The sequence below is a fragment of the Callithrix jacchus genome, chromosome 1 (genome assembly GCF_049354715.1).
Source record: "Callithrix jacchus isolate 240 chromosome 1, calJac240_pri, whole genome shotgun sequence".
Classification (NCBI taxonomy): domain Eukaryota; kingdom Metazoa; phylum Chordata; class Mammalia; order Primates; family Cebidae; genus Callithrix; species Callithrix jacchus.
The window spans coordinates 187,486,134-187,502,739 of NC_133502.1; the positions used below are offsets into that span (position 1 = coordinate 187,486,134).

At 54.3% G+C, this 16,606-nt stretch overlaps 1 protein-coding gene across 4 annotated transcripts in view; it reads left to right on the plus strand.

Moving 5' to 3' along the window:
• Positions 1-16,606, plus strand: part of SHISAL1 (shisa like 1) — a 170,234-nt gene that overhangs the window by 99,413 nt on the left and 54,215 nt on the right. For 3 of the 4 annotated variants that reach the window (XM_054238725.2, XM_035265252.3, XM_078333362.1), the window contains exons 2-3: positions 9,809-9,907; positions 13,751-13,964. The exons of the other annotated variant lie outside the window; for it this stretch is intronic. In XM_054238725.2, the coding sequence (XP_054094700.1) occupies positions 9,841-9,907; positions 13,751-13,964 (281 nt within the window). In that variant the 5' untranslated portion in view covers positions 9,809-9,840. The remainder of the gene's footprint in view (positions 1-9,808; positions 9,908-13,750; positions 13,965-16,606) is intronic. 4 annotated transcript variants of the gene reach the window in all.

The window sequence follows — 16,606 nt, forward strand, 5'->3', positions numbered from 1 at the left end:
TAGGCAGTTTACCAATTCCCAGAGAACTAGAACCCGGGAGGAGAAATCTAATCTGTCTGTGGTAAATGGGCTTTCTGGGGGTCTTTCAGGGGACTCCAACTTTTTTGGTGCAAGGAGTTAATGAGCTTTGCTGCTGAGGGGCTCTGTGACCTTGGGCAGGTAATGTCACCTCACTGAGTTTCAGCTGCCCCTTTCTGAGATGGGAGCTTGCTGGTATCCTCCCAGGACTGCACATGGGCTGCAAGCGGTGTCCACAGACCTCATTAGTAGGGCCTCTCAGGTAATGGTGCCCAGTGGTGTGACACGACATTGTCATCACAGCTCCCATAGCCCAGGTCCCTCCACTCACATCATCATCACAGCTCCCATAGCCCAGGTCCCTCCACTCACATCATCATCATCATCATCACAGCTCCCATAGCCCAGGTCCCTCCACTCACATCATCATCATCATCATCACAGCTCCCATAGCCCAGGTCCCTCCACTCACATCATCATCACAGCTCCCATAGCCCAGGTCCCTCCACTCACATCATCATCATCATCATCACAGCTCCCATAGCCCAGGTCCCTCCACTCACATCATCATCATCATCACAGCTCCCATAGCCCAGGTCCCTCCACTCACATCATCATCACAGCTGCCATAGCCCAGGTCCCTCCACTCACATCATCATCATCATCACAGCTCCCATAGCCCAGGTCCCTCCACTCACATCATCATCATCACAGCTCCCATAGCCCAGGTCCCTCCACTCACATCATCATCATCATCACAGCTCCCATAGCCCAGGTCCCTCCACTCACATCATTATCACAGCTCCCATAGCCCAGGTCCCTCCACTCACATCATCATCATCATCACAGCTCCCATAGCCCAGGTCCCTCCACTCACCATCACCATCACAGCTGCCATAGCCCAGGTCCCTCCACTCACATCATCATCACAGCTCCCATAGCCCAGGTCCCTCCACTCACATCATCATCATCACAGCTCCCATAGCCCAGGTCCCTCCACTCACCATCACCATCATCATCACAGCTCCCATAGCCCAGGTCCCTCCACTCACCATCACCATCATCACAGCTCCCATAGCCCAGGTCCCTCCACTCACCATCACCATCATCACAGCTCCCATAGCCCAGGTCCCTCCACTCACCATCACCATCATCATCACAGCTCCCATAGCCCAGGTCCCTCCACTCACCATCACCATCATCACAGCTCCCATAGCCCAGGTCCCTCCACTCACCATCACCATCATCATCACAGCTCCCATAGCCCAGGTCCCTCCACTCACCATCACCATCATCACAGCTCCCATAGCCCAGGTCCCTCCACTCACCATCACCATCATCACAGCTCCCATAGCCCAGGTCCCTCCACTCACCATCACCATCATCATCACAGCTCCCATAGCCCAGGTCCCTCCACTCACCATCACTATCATCACAGCTCCCATAGCCCAGGTCCCTCCACTCACCATCACCATCACAGCTGCCATAGCCCAGGTCTCTCCACTCACATCATCATCATCATCACAGCTCCCATAGCCCAGGTCCCTCCACTCACCATCACCATCACAGCTGCCATAGCCCAGGTCCCTCCACTCACATCATCATCATCATCACAGCTCCCATAGCCCAGGTCCCTCCACTCACCATCACCATCATCATCACAGCTCCCATAGCCCAGGTCCTTCCACTCACATCATCATCACAGCTCCCATAGCCCAGGTCCCTCCACTCACATCACCATCATCATCACAGCTCCATAGCCCAGGTCCCTCCACTCACCATCACCATCATCACAGCTCCCATAGCCCAGGTCCCTCCACTCACATCATTATCACAGCTCCCATAGCCCAGGTCCCTCCACTCACATCATCATCATCATCACAGCTCCCATAGCCCAGGTCCCTCCACTCACCATCACCATCACAGCTGCCATAGCCCAGGTCCCTCCACTCACATCATCATCACAGCTCCCATAGCCCAGGTCCCTCCACTCACATCATCATCATCACAGCTCCCATAGCCCAGGTCCCTCCACTCACCATCACCATCACAGCTGCCATAGCCCAGGTCCCTCCACTCACATCATCATCATCATCACAGCTCCCATAGCCCAGGTCCCTCCACTCACCATCACCATCATCATCACAGCTCCCATAGCCCAGGTCCCTCCACTCACCATCACCATCATCACAGCTCCCATAGCCCAGGTCCCTCCACTCACCATCACCATCACAGCTGCCATAGCCCAGGTCCCTCCACTCACATCATCATCATCATCACAGCTCCCATAGCCCAGGTCCCTCCACTCACCATCACCATCATCATCACAGCTCCCATAGCCCAGGTCCTTCCACTCACATCATCATCACAGCTCCCATAGCCCAGGTCCCTCCACTCACATCACCATCATCATCACAGCTCCATAGCCCAGGTCCCTCCACTCACCATCACCATCATCACAGCTCCCATAGCCCAGGTCCCTCCACTCACATCATTATCACAGCTCCCATAGCCCAGGTCCCTCCACTCACATCATCATCATCATCACAGCTCCCATAGCCCAGGTCCCTCCACTCACCATCACCATCACAGCTGCCATAGCCCAGGTCCCTCCACTCACATCATCATCACAGCTCCCATAGCCCAGGTCCCTCCACTCACATCATCATCATCACAGCTCCCATAGCCCAGGTCCCTCCACTCACCATCACCATCACAGCTGCCATAGCCCAGGTCCCTCCACTCACATCATCATCATCATCACAGCTCCCATAGCCCAGGTCCCTCCACTCACCATCACCATCATCATCACAGCTCCCATAGCCCAGGTCCTTCCACTCACATCATCATCATCATCACAGCTCCCATAGCCCAGGTCCCTCCACTCACATCACCATCATCATCACAGCTCCATAGCCCAGGTCCCTCCACTCACCATCACCATCATCACAGCTCCCATAGCCCAGGTCCCTCCACTCACCATCACCATCATCATCACAGCTCCCATAGCCCAGGTCCCTCCACTCACCATCACCATCATCACAGCTCCCATAGCCCAGGTCCCTCCACTCACCATCACCATCATCACAGCTCCCATAGCCCAGGTCCCTCCACTCACCATCACCATCATCATCACAGCTCCCATAGCCCAGGTCCCTCCACTCACCATCACCATCATCACAGCTCCCATAGCCCAGGTCCCTCCACTCACCATCACCATCATCATCACAGCTCCCATAGCCCAGGTCCCTCCACTCACCATCACCATCATCACAGCTCTCATAGCCCAGGTCCCTCCACTCACCATCACCATCATCACAGCTCCCATAGCCCAGGTCCCTCCACTCACCATCACCATCATCATCACAGCTCCCATAGCCCAGGTCCCTCCACTCACCATCACCATCATCACAGCTCCCATAGCCCAGGTCCCTCCACTCACCATCACCATCACAGCTGCCATAGCCCAGGTCTCTCCACTCACATCATCATCATCATCACAGCTCCCATAGCCCAGGTCCCTCCACTCACCATCACCATCACAGCTGCCATAGCCCAGGTCTCTCCACTCACATCATCATCATCATCACAGCTCCCATAGCCCAGGTCCCTCCACTCACCATCACCATCATCATCACAGCTCCCATAGCCCAGGTCCCTCCACTCACCATCACCATCATCATCACAGCTCCCATAGCCCAGGTCCCTCCACTCACATCATCATCACAGCTCCCATAGCCCAGGTCCCTACACTCACATCACCATCATCATCACAGCTCCCATAGCCCAGGTCCCTCCACTCACATCATCATCACAGCTGCCATAGCCCAGGTCCCTCCACTCACATCACCATCATCATCACAGCTCCCATAGCCCAGGTCCCTCCACTCACATCATCATCACAGCTCCCATAGCCCAGGTCCCTACACTCACATCATCATCATCATCACAGCTCCCATAGCCCAGGTCCCTCCACTCACATCATCATCACAGCTCCCATAGCCCAGGTCCCTCCACTCACCATCACCATCATCACAGCTCCCATAGCCCAGGTCCCTCCACTCACATCATCATCACAGCTCCCATAGCCCAGGTCCCTCCACTCACCATCACCATCATCATCACAGCTCCCATAGCCCAGGTCCCTCCACTCACCATCACCATCATCACAGCTCCCATAGCCCAGGTCCCTCCACTCACCATCACCATCATCATCACAGCTCTCATAGCCCAGGTCCCTCCACTCACCATCACCATCATCATCACAGCTCCCATAGCCCAGGTCCCTCCACTCACCATCACCATCATCACAGCTCTCATAGCCCAGGTCCCTCCACTCACCATCACCATCATCACAGCTCCCATAGCCCAGGTCCCTACACTCACATCATCATCACAGCTCCCATAGCCCAGGTCCCTCCACTCACCATCACCATCATCATCACAGCTCTCATAGCCCAGGTCCCTCCACTCACCATCACCATCATCACAGCTCCCATAGCCCAGGTCCCTACACTCACATCATCATCACAGCTCCCATAGCCCAGGTCCCTCCACTCACCATCACCATCATCATCACAGCTCCCATAGCCCAGGTCCCTCCACTCACCATCACCATCATCACAGCTCCCATAGCCCAGGTCCCTCCACTCACCATCACCATCATCACAGCTCCCATAGCCCAGGTCCCTCCACTCACCATCACCATCATCATCACAGCTCCCATAGCCCAGGTCCCTCCACTCACCGTCACCATCATCACAGCTCCCATAGCCCAGGTCCCTCCACTCACCGTCACCATCATCACAGCTCCCATAGCCCAGGTTTCCCTTTGCACACCCCAGAGGGACCCGAGGTGATGGCTTTGGCCTGTTATTAATCTTGTGGCCGTGAGGCTGGCCACCTTGTGGAATCCTGACCGGGTCACAGCTGCTGGCCAGTCCCCAAGTCCTGGGGAGGTTTTCAATGCAGCTTTCTGACCCTGCTTGGAATGCGGAGGTTGGCTTCTATGCTTCCCTGTCTCAGATGATTAGAAATGGAATTTTTACTTAGGTAACTTCTCGTGACATACGGAGGGTTTTTCTTTCCACTGAGGATTCAGCTTTCAGTTCTGGCCCTGAGCTGCCTTGGGGACCCGGGGAGTAAGGGCAGCCCCTACCGCCTCCTGCAGAAGCTTCCTGACCCCTTTGTCCAGAGTTCCTCACATGCCCCGGGGCTTCTGTCTAGCATACAGGGCTGTAGCTTTGATTGCATGTTGACCCATCTCAGGCCAGACTCCTGTGGGTTGGGGGCACAGCCAGGACATGGATGCCGAACAGACCCCCAAGGGAAGCCCAGGCTGGACACGGGACCAGTGCAACCACAGCGTGTTGTGGTGGGGACACACCACAACAAACCACATGACTGTGGGGTGTGCCTCAGGCAGGGCTGGGATTCCCACCCAGTCCCTGCACTTCCTAAGCCTCAGCCCCCGGCTTCAGGCTGCATACTGTCCCTTCCCAGACCCATGCTGTCTCACAGCACATCTCTGTCAAGCACATTTGTCTCTGGAACTGCCCCCAGGGGCATAAAGGCCTCTCTAGCCCTGGACCCTGGGTTTGGGAAGACAGAGGTAGGGGTCTGCTCAGCAGATGGTGGGGCTGAGGGTCAGCCCTGGCCAGGAACCTCGTGGTCTGGTAGAAGAGGTCCTGGGAAGAATTGCATAATGGGAGGCTGCTGAGGGCACCCCTGCCTGTGCCCACTGAGGGCAGGGACTCACTTCCTCTGTGTTCCTAGAAGTGGGCTTTGGATTTGCCTCAGCCCAGGGCCCGGCCCAGAATGCAGGTCAGCAAGTGGGTGCTGAGAGAATAAGTGAATGAATAAATGAATTAACACATGAATGAAGAAACAGATGCAATACTATAGGACTCAGTGGAGGGGCAAACTTTTTCTAGCTGAGAGAATCAAGGCAGGCTTCCTGGAGGAGGTGGCACTGGAGCAGCTTCTAAAGTGGTACAGAATTTGGACTCCTAGGGATGAAGAAAGGGTGGCCCGCTAGGGGTGAGCAACAGCCCCCCAAGATCCACCAGTACACTCAGGGCTTTGTAAGGAGTCAGAGCAGCTGAAGCCAGGACCAGGCCTGTGGCTGAGGCAAATCCTCCTTATTCTCTCAGCAAACCCACCAGCTCTTGGACCTGAGCCCCAGTCACAGAAGTGGGGCAGCCCCGCCCTAGGGGGCTGGAGGATCGGGAGACTGGGGACCTGTTTCAACTGTCCTTGGGTCTCAGCTTCCCCATCTGTAGAATGGAGCACAGCAGGAGGCATCTCAGAGCACGGGGGAGATGGAGCGTGGGGAGGCATCTCGGAGGCCCCTCATTCTCCACTCTCACGGCGTGTTTTCCAGGGCTGATCCATAGGACTCCCTGGGAGAAATCCATTCCTGAGCACTCCTGGAGGCTTGACCTCGGCTCATCCTCCCAATAGGGCCTGAAGGAGGCTGGGAGGAGGCCCAGGCCCAGAGCAGTTAAGCAGCTTACAGTTCCCCGGGAGGAGCAGGGCAGCGGTGGGAGCAGAGAGTGCAGGTGGACGGGAGGGGCCCCTCCTGGAGGAAGAGATGAGTAAGCTTGAGTAAGCTTGGTGTTAGAGGCCTGCATTTCAGGGGCATTTTACAATCCTGACGGTCCCTTTCCTTGTTCTGGCAAACCAGACGTCACAAGGACAGCACCTGACGTTCCTGGTCCAGCCACAAAAGCCATGCTGCAGGGGAAGAGACTGGGGCCCCGGGCCAGGGCGAGGCCATGAGCGCTGTGCCTTTGGCCTTGAGTCTTGCCCTGTCTCCTCACTCTGAAGTCTCCAACCTCTGAGTTGCCCGAGTGGCTTTCCTTTCTGCTGCCTTGAGCCCTAACTCTGTCCCCAGTAAAGCAGTATTCAGAGCTGCCCTGGGACCCAGCTTGGTGTCCCCTCTGCTCTCCCTGACCAGGCTGTGAGCTCTGGAGGGCAAGGCAGCCGCCAGCCGGCTCCCAGGGCCCAGAGCAGGTGCCGGGACAGTCTGGGCAAGCAGAGGGGCTCGGTTCTTCGGGCTGCACATCATCTTCCACCATCTCTTCTTTCAGAAACGTGTGGTCTGGCAGAAAATCCCTGCTCTGTGTGTTCGACTCCAAAACCATCCTCTCGGGGGGCAGGGGGCCTCACTTGGCATTGACAGGCTGGAGCGGACTCTGAAGAGTCTGCTTTGCAGATGGTGGGGGTGGGGCTGAGGGGTGGGAGGGTGGCTCAGCCAGGCCAGAAGGTCCTCAGGGTCTCCTGCCCAGGTGGGATGCCAGGCTCTCCAGGCCCCACCATCCTCACCTCAGACCCCGCCCCCAGCTATACAGATGAGCTTCCTCCTGTGGACCCAACCCAGCCCTTCCCGGGAGCAGGTGCCACTCGAGGTTGCATCTCTTGGCTCAGGCTGCCTAGCAGGGCTTCTCAAACCAGGAGGCTTCCACAGGAGGAATTCACTGTCTCAGCCCGGAGGCTGGAAGTCCAGGTCAAGGTGTCAGCAGGGTTGGGTCCTTCTGAGGCTGTAAGGGCGAATCTGTTCCTGGCGGTTCGCTGGTATCTGTGGCGTTCCTTGGCTTATACGTGCATCACCCCAAGCTCTGCCTCCATCTTCCCCTGGCGTCTTCCCTGCACTTGTGTTTCTTGTCTGAATTTTCCTTTTTTATAAAAAACACCAGTCTTCTTGGATCAGGGGGCCACCCTACGCCACCATGATGACCTCATCTTCACTAATGACCTCCACAATGACCCTCTTTCCAAACCAGCTCACCTTCTGAGTCCTGGGGGACTTCAACATGTGAATTTGGGGGGAACACAATTCACGTACCATAACAGCGTGCCTCAAGGGAGAGGATGGGGTACAGTACCTCTTCTGGCCCAGAGCCAGGCAGATTCTCAGCAAAGTAACCTCCATCTCTAATCTCCACCCCTCCTGCCAGATACACGCAGGCAACAGGGGCTCTGGGAGGATGACACTGTTACAGAGAGGACACAGATGGCCTCTCCTAGCCTCCATTTCCAACTCCTATGGGAGACGGGGGTGATCACAGTCTGTAATCCTGTCCCCTCAAGGCCCAAGGCCTGTCTCGAGTGGCCCTGCTGATACCCCAAACCCAGGGCCTTTGCCCCAGCTGCCTCCTCACTGCCTCCACCCCAGGGCCTTTGCCCCTGCTGCGCCCTGGTCCGCAGCACTCTTTTCCAGAGAGGCACGTGGCCTCTCCCGCCTCACTCAAGGGTCTGCACAAACTCGATCTTCTCAGAGAGGCCCTCCTTACTGCCCTTCTAAAGCCGCCCCCCATCTCCCTTCTCTGAAGCACTCCGCAGCCACACCTTGCTTTACTTTCCTTTATAACATTAAAAAAAAAAAATTTATCGTGGTAAAACATACATTACAGGGAACTTACTACTCTAACCCTACTTTTTTTTTTTTGAGACGGAGTCTAGCTCTGTTGCCCAGGCTGGGGTGTGCAATGGTAGGGCTATCTCAGCTCACTGCAACCTCCACCTCCTGGGTTCAAGCAATTCTCCTGCCTCCGCCTCCTGAGTAGCTGAGACTACAGGCGCCTGCCACCATGGCTAATTTTTATATTTTTAGGAATGATGGTGTTTCACCATGTTGGTCAGGCTGGTTTCGAACTCCCGACCTCAGGTGATCCACCCGCCTCAGCCTCCCAAAGTGCTGGGATTACAGGCATGAGCCACCGCGCCTGGCCACCCTTAACCCTTTTGAAGCGGGCAGTCAGTGGTACTGAGTGAATACACGGTGTAGTGTGACCCTCACCTCCACACAGCTCCAGAACCATCTCATCTTCCCAAACTCTCACCCATGAAACACTCACTCCCCATCCGCCTCCCCCGAGCTCCTGGCACCCTCCATTCTGCTTTTGACCCGATGACAAATTCCCTATGAATGTGACTCTCCGAGGGACCCCATGTAGGTGGAATCTCACCCTCTGTTCTGTGCCTCGCCTAGTTTGGGCATAATGGCCTCTGGGTTCCCCCTGCTGGAGTGGGTATCGTAGTTTCCCTCTTCTGTAGGGAGAGAAATGTGCATTGTGTGAGGGATCACACCTACTGTTGACCCACCCTTCCCTTGATGGGCACGTGGGTTGCCTCCACCTTTGGCCAAGGTGAAGGATGCAGCTGGGAACGCGAGTGTGTGTGTATCTGTCCGGGTCCCTGCTTTCCACACCTTAGGATATGCCCTCAGAAGCCTGGAGCATTTTAAACATTCATTTGTTTGCGTGTTGTTAGCCTTCCCGAGTAGAACACAGAGACTCCAGGGAGGAACCGTTTCTGTTTCATACACTGCTGTGTGCCTTGTGTCTGGGAAGCTGCCTGGCTCCGTGCATACTTGTGGAGGGGTTCATGGAAGTCACCATGAACCCCCTCACCCTAGCAACACGGCAGAGGACCTGGGTCCTGGAAGCCCCTCAGGTGGCCGAGCCAGCCTGGGCGTCCTCACTTCTCCAGTTCTGGTGCCTGCCCGCTGGCATCTGCCCACTGGTCATTTCTACTACCTGAGCCATCCATCCTCCTTTGATTAAGTCCCATTTTGCCATGAAAAGAAAAGGAGGTGACAGTTGGCTTGTGGGGGAAGGTCATTCATTCCAGAAGGGTAGTTGGATGGCGGCGTCTCCATCGTCCGTGCCTGGCCCCTGTTCCTGGCAAACTCCCTCTCCTGCCTGCTGCCCACCTGCCCATCCCCCGCTGTGGGCAGCAAAGCCAGTGTCAGGCGAGGCAGCCCACATACCAGCCTCTCCTTGAACAGGCAGCTCTGGACGGATCAATGCCAGCCAAACGATGACCAGTTGTGGCCAGCAGTCCTTGAACGTGCTCGCCGTCCTCTTCTCGTTGCTGTTTTCTGCAGGTAAAACCTCCGTGGATGCTGTGGGTGGGGGCGGCATGGGGAGGGCATGGTCCCTTCCTAAGGTTCGTGCTGGCCCAGCTGGGGTTCTGGGGGCACACAGAGGCTTGCCTTTAGTCCTCCACCTTACTGATGCCCTCTGGTGAGGAGGTGCTGTGTGGTTGGTCTCTGCCTGTCTCTGTCTCTCTGTCTCTGTCTCTCTGCCTCTGTCTGCCTCTGTCTCTCTGTCTCTGTCTCCGTTGTGCACCACAGTCCTGAACGTGCCGTGGAGCTCACCTGGCTGCCAGGACCCTTGGGAGAAGCCCTGACTCGCATTCTCTCCTTCGCCCCTGCGAGACAGTTAGGCAGTGTCCCAGTCATCCCATTTTATAGATGAGGACACTGAGGCCTGGAGAGGGAGCTGACTTGCCTGGGACAACGCAGTTAGTGGATTCTAGCCCGACTGGCCTCCTGGGCTGTCCCTGGGTTTCCAGCTTAGGTCACAGGCAGGCTTCTGCTCTTCTGGTTACAAGGATGATTGGCACAAACGGAATCCCCTGCACCTCCCAGCTAGACCTGAGCAGCCCAAGGGCAAGGGCAGCCCTGCACGCCAGCCAGGGCCCGCTCCCCCAGGAGCCCTCTCCAGCTCTCCGGCTTCTGCTCCCTGTCTCTCTGTGTTTCTGGGTCTCTGTCTCTCTTTCTCTTTCTGTCTCTGCATCTCTGTCTCTCTGTTTCTGTCTCTCTGTCTCTATCTCTGTCCCTCTGTCTCTGTCTTTGCGTCTCCGTGTCTGTGTCTGTTTCTGTGTCTGTGTCTATCTCTGTCTGTCTCTCTGTTTCTGTCTCTCTGTCTCTGTCTCTCTCTGTCTCTGTCTCTCTGTCTCTGTCTCTCTGTCTCTGTTTCTGTCTCTCTGTCTCTGTCTGTCTCTGTCTTTGTCTCTCTGTCTCTGTCTCCATCTGTCTTTCTGTGTCTCTGTGTCTGTATCCATCACTGTCTCTCTGTGTCCATGTCTGTCTCTGTTTCTGTCTCTGTATGTCTCTGTCTCCATGTGTCTCTGCACCTCCTCATGCCGGTGTGTTCTAACAGTGTCACTGACACCAGGCTGGTGGTTTGCAGCCCCCACCCCTTTGCTGGGGGCAGCTCAGAGGGAGGCTATGAGGGTGTCTGGGGGTGCTTGGCAGGGCTCCCCAGACAGCAAAGCCAAAGCCACACCCAGGCCAGGGGGTCTGGGGGCCACCCAGCTGCTCTCTGCACCCCAGGTGCTTCCCATGTTTTGGTTCACCTGGTCCTCACTGCCCTTAGAGGATGAATCCACTCAGCCCATTTTACAAATGAGGAAGGTCAGACTCAGAGAAGGAAAGTAGACGGACGGAGGTCACGCCTCAGCCGTTGAATGAGGGCCATCCAGGTGCAGGAGTTACATGGAGCTCTGCACACGGGGATGTGTTCATGGTTGAGGCCTGGGGCCCAAATGCGGCTGTCTTCTTAGTGTCCCTGCTCTGCTGGGGCTGGCCTCCTAACAGAGCATCCCTCGGCCTGGAGTCACGCCGCGCCCCAGAACAGAAGCCCAAAGATGCTGCCCTTACTGTCCCGAATGCACGCACGGCCTCTAGCTCTAGGTGGGGGCTGCGCCTTGCCGTTCACAAAACGCTCTGGGAGCCCTCAAGCCCCCTGAGAGACCATTAGTCTTTCATCAGTGAGGAGAGGAGGCCAGAGAGATCACAATGGCTCAGGCAGTCCCCTGCCAGGACTCCCACCCACTTGTCCTGGCTCCCAGCCCAGGGCACTGTTGGCTCTGGGGAAGCAGCCGGGGAAGCCTCATCATTACCAAATGGCTAAAGCCTGTGGCTCTGACTGTCCAGTGGTGGCCGGGTGAGCTGGGTGCTGGTACTGGGTGAGCTGGGTGCTGTTACCAGGTAGGACCCTTTCCATCCCCTCACCTGGCCGGGCCTGCCCTCCCCTGCCCCCAGCTCTGCACATCAGCCTCCTCCCAGTCCCTCAAGGCCCAGCTCAAAGGCCACCTCCTCCATGCTGCCCTGCCGCTCTGTCCCTTCCCTCCCTGAGTCCTGTGGTAGCCTCATGGGCTGCTCATGGGGCCTGAGCTAGACTTTCTGACCACCTGGGCAGTGGCCCAGACAGTGGCCGAGATGGGCCAGCTGCCTCTGCCCCTGGCCTCTAGGCTAGAGGGTCCCAAACCCTAGCCCATCAGCACCTCCTGAAGCACCTGCCAGGACAGATGGCAGGGCCTACCCCGGAGCTTCTGATTCAGAAGCTGGCCTGAGAACTGCATTTCTGACAAGAACTCTGGGGATGTCCTTGAGGCAGATCGGGGGCCACACTTGGAGAGCTGCTGCTCTGAGCCGCAGTGCTGTCCCCTGTACCGTGGGAATAAGTTGGGTGCTTTGTTCATAGCCTCTGCATCCCCAGAGGGTGTCCTTCTTTCTTAAGGTTGAGAATGACCAGGGGAGCCAAATCATGGGAAGCACCTGGGGTGGGGAGAGCAGCTGGGTGGCCCCCAGACCCCTGGCCTGGGCATGGCTTGGACTTTGCTGTCTGGGGAGCCCTGCCAAGCCCACTACCAGCACCCAGAAGCTCCCCCAGCCCCCCAAAAGCTGGGACCTTTCTCTCACAGTGGTCATGCCCATCTCCACAGAAGAGAGTACTTTCTGTGGGGGAAGGGATGTAGAATTTCACACACCCCCGCCCCCGGGCAGCCTCAGCACCCCGGCGCGTGAAGACCGCCTGCCCACCTGCCAGCCCAGCCCAGCTGGGACTCCCCTGCGGCAGCCCTGGGTGGGCAGGCGGGGACTGTGTGGGCTGCAGTCTAATAACCTCTCCGCAGACACAGAGCTTTCAACGAGCTGGGGGAGCTCCTGCAAAACCAGTGCCTTTGTGGTTGAAGGAATGTGTTCAGCCAGCGAAGCCCCTTTTCAGCAATACAAATTAGATACAGCGATCTCTTTTATGAAGATACTAATTAAGCCTGAGACAGCAGCTCTAGGATTTTTCCATTGTTACATTTGTTCAGGCTTTCAGTCCTGTTTATCACCATTGGCATGACGCGTAAATATCGTCCTGGCCTTGCAGTAGCATTGGGGGCTGAATGGGGACCTCCGCCCGTGAGCAGAGAGGTAGGAGGGCTCTAGGCTGGGGCAGTGCTACCACTGTGAGGCAGGGGTGACCGAGGCAGGATCTTGGGGACCTTGGGGTCTAGGGTGTTCATTTAGTAGAAACCAAGGCACGGAGGGCCTGCTGTTTTTGACACAAGAGGTACCCAAGAGGTCCTTGCACCAGTGCCAGCCACCGCCCCCGGCCCGGGCCAGCCTGGGCTTAGCAACAGGCCCACCATGGCCAACAAAGAGCTAGCAACAGAAGACTGGAGAGGGCCCCAGACTTCGGATCCAGGCCTGGGGTCCATTCCTGCCCCTCCAACACTTAACTCGGACCAGTCACCTTAGCTCTCTGAGTCTCAGCTTCTCCATCTGTAAAGTGGGATCTCAAATTTTCTTGGCTGTGTGAGTCAAATGAGATGGGCCTGTGAGGCATACAGTAGATGCTCACTTAAGGCTGATTTCCTAATTGAGTGCCTGCTGCATGTCAAATGTGTCCACCGAGGCAGGAGAGCCAGCCCTGCCCTCCAGGACCCCCAGTCTGGGTGACGCAGAGAGTAACCAGGGCTGGGGAGGGTATAACCAGGGAGGGAGGCTGGGGGTAATGGGAGGCCAGAGAGGAGGCTCACAGTGGACCACAGAGTTCCAGGGGAGGGAAGAAGCAGGCAGGACCCTAGAAGAGGCAGGCCAGTCCCCTTTCCTCTTGGCACTCATGGACTGGCGAGGGACCCCTCTGAGCCCAGTGACTCTGTCTTCCAGTCTTGTCTGCACATTTCCGGGTCTGCGAACCATACACAGACCACAAAGGCCGCTACCACTTCGGCTTCCACTGCCCCCGGCTCTCGGACAACAAAACTTTCATCCTCTGTTGTCACCATAACAACACGGTCTTCAAATACTGCTGCAATGAGACGGAGTTCCAGGCGGTGATGCAGGCGAACCTCACGGCCAGCTCCGAGGGTTACATGCACAAGTGAGTGCCACGGGGGTGCGGGGGGGTCACAACCCCACTGCCTCGGGCCCCAGGCAAGGCAATCTGCCTCCCAAAGTCCCATCACCTGGGAAGGCAGTTGGATAACCACTACCAGGTTAGATGGGCCTGGAAGGAGGCTGGGAGAGTCTTCGGATGAGCAGGGCTTCTGGCCTATTGTGCCTTCTAAGCTTCAGCCTTCTCATCTGTGAGAAATGGACACAGGGACCCATGCCTGTAATCCCAGTACTTTGGGAGAATGAGGCAGGTGGATCACCTGAGGTCAGGAGTTCGAGACCACCTCGTCAACATGGTAAAACCCTGTCTCTACTAAAAATACAAAAATTAACTGGGCGTGGTGGCAGGTGCCTGTAATCCCAGCTACTCAAGAAGCTGAGGTAGGAGAATCACTTAAACCCAGGAGGTGGAGGTTGCAGTGAACAGAGATCGTGCCATTGCACTCCAGCCTGGGAGACAAGAGTGAAACTCCATCTCAAAAAGGAAAGAAAGAAAGAAAAAATAGACACAGAATACTCACTTTGCAGGGCTACCACAGAAGCTAAGTGAGGTTAAGGATGTCAAAAGCTTTTAGGCACAGAAGGCGCCTTGGCCTGTAATCTACTGGGCCCAGGTTCCTTCATTCATTCTTCACTTATTCAAGAAATACTGATTGACACCATTGACCCAGAGATTAATCCCATGCAGTTCTTCTCCTTAAGGTGATTAAAATACATTGGGATCAGGGACCTGATGGAGGGGACGACAGGTGTGGAAAAAGAGAAAGAGTTTGTGGAAAACTCATGAGAACATGCTAAGTAAAGTCATGGGGTTTGAAAACAGCATGCCTTTCTCTATTATGAGTGATGCTGGTCATCTTTTCACATGTCTGAGAGACATTTGTGTTTCTTTTACTGTGAGCTAGCTGTTTATGCCTATTGAGCTAGCCATTTTTCCATTGAATTTTTGGTCTTTTTCTTATTTATTTATGGGTGCTTTTTACATATTAAGGAAATATGATGAGTTGCAAATATCTTACCATCTTCTCATTGTTGGATGTTTTCATACCAATGTTTCTTCAGTGTGACTTTGACTTTATTGTGCTTTTTCCTCATGTTTAATTTTTAATTGTTTTGTAATCACATTTTATCAATTTTGTTTTTCTTTTATGGCTTCTGGCTTTTACATCACACTAAGAAAGACTTTTCCTCTTCTGAGGTCATTAAAAATGCCACCATGTTTTCTGATTCTTTTACATTTTAATTTTTTGTTTTTAAGTATTTGAACTATCTGGAATTTACTTTGATGAAAGTTTTAAAGTAGGAATTAAATTTTATTTTACTTTTTGAAAATGGGTAGCTGGTTATTCCAACACCATTTATTAAATGGACCTTCTCTTTTCCCCTGAAATGAAATGCAAACTTACCAAATACCTTAATATACAGAATATGAGTATTGAGATAGAGCGTGATGCGTACTTGGCTTTTGTTGCTCTGGGTATACGCTAGGACCTCACTGTGTAAACTACTGTGACTTTTAATACATTTTAATGTCTTAGCAGGCTCTCCCTGGCACTTCTGTCATACAAACTTTAGAATTAGCTGTGCAGTACCCCTACCTACCCCAAAAAAATCCAGTTAGTATTTTTTACTGAGATCATATTGAATTCATAGGTCAATCCAAGGATGACTTTTCATGATGCTGAACATTTCTATACAAATGTCTTTCCATTTGTTCAAATTTTCTTTCCTAGCAATTTAGAGATTTCTTTGTGTATATATTAGATGTATATTTTGCACTAATTTCAAGTTGTTTCTTTTCATGTTTGATTGGTATTTCCTTCCACTATATATTGTTAAAAGCAATGATTTTGAGACAGAAATTTTGCACTCAGCCACCTTACTGAAATTCCTTTTTTTTTTTTTTTCAGTTCTTTTAGGTTTCCAATTATTCCACTTGCAAACAATGATAATTTTATCACCCTGCCTTGCCACTTTTGTGCCTCACTTCTTTTTCCTGTCTGATTGCATTGGCTAGTGCCTCTAAAACAGCCTTTAGAATTGTCAGGTTCCTTATCTTCTTCTGATTTGAATGTGATGCTTCAACTTATTTTCCCAATAAGCATGAGGCTGAGTTTTAGGGGCAGATGTATTTTTTCATGCTAAGGAAAAATCTTCCTGAATGGGGCATTTGTTGAAGGGAGGTGGTGGGTTGGGGGTGTGAGCCTTGATCTCTATCTGATGTTGGAGCTGAAGGGCTTTGCCACCATGCTGCACTCACTCAGAGGGAAGCTGCCTCTTCCAAACCTCCCCACCTCCCACCTAGGCCAGCTCCCCAGCCTGCCTTCCTCAAATGCACGGGTGCTTCCCCTGAATCTCTTGCCATCTGCTCAGCCCTTAGAATAATTCTGTGTGTGAAGTCGCTCAGCAATCCCTGTCCATCACATCAGGGCTGGAATCAGGTCTGGGATTTGACCCAAGCCTTCTGAGACAAGGAACTGATTCCCTGAAGGAGGAGGGTAGTGCCAGGACTGGGGTGAGGGCCCTGTCATGTTGCAGGTTCTGGCAGAATGCCAGACAAGGCTTGGCAAAACAACCAGACTTCTCCAAGGTCTGGTGACTGGTGTCTGGGATCCTCATGCTGAAGCC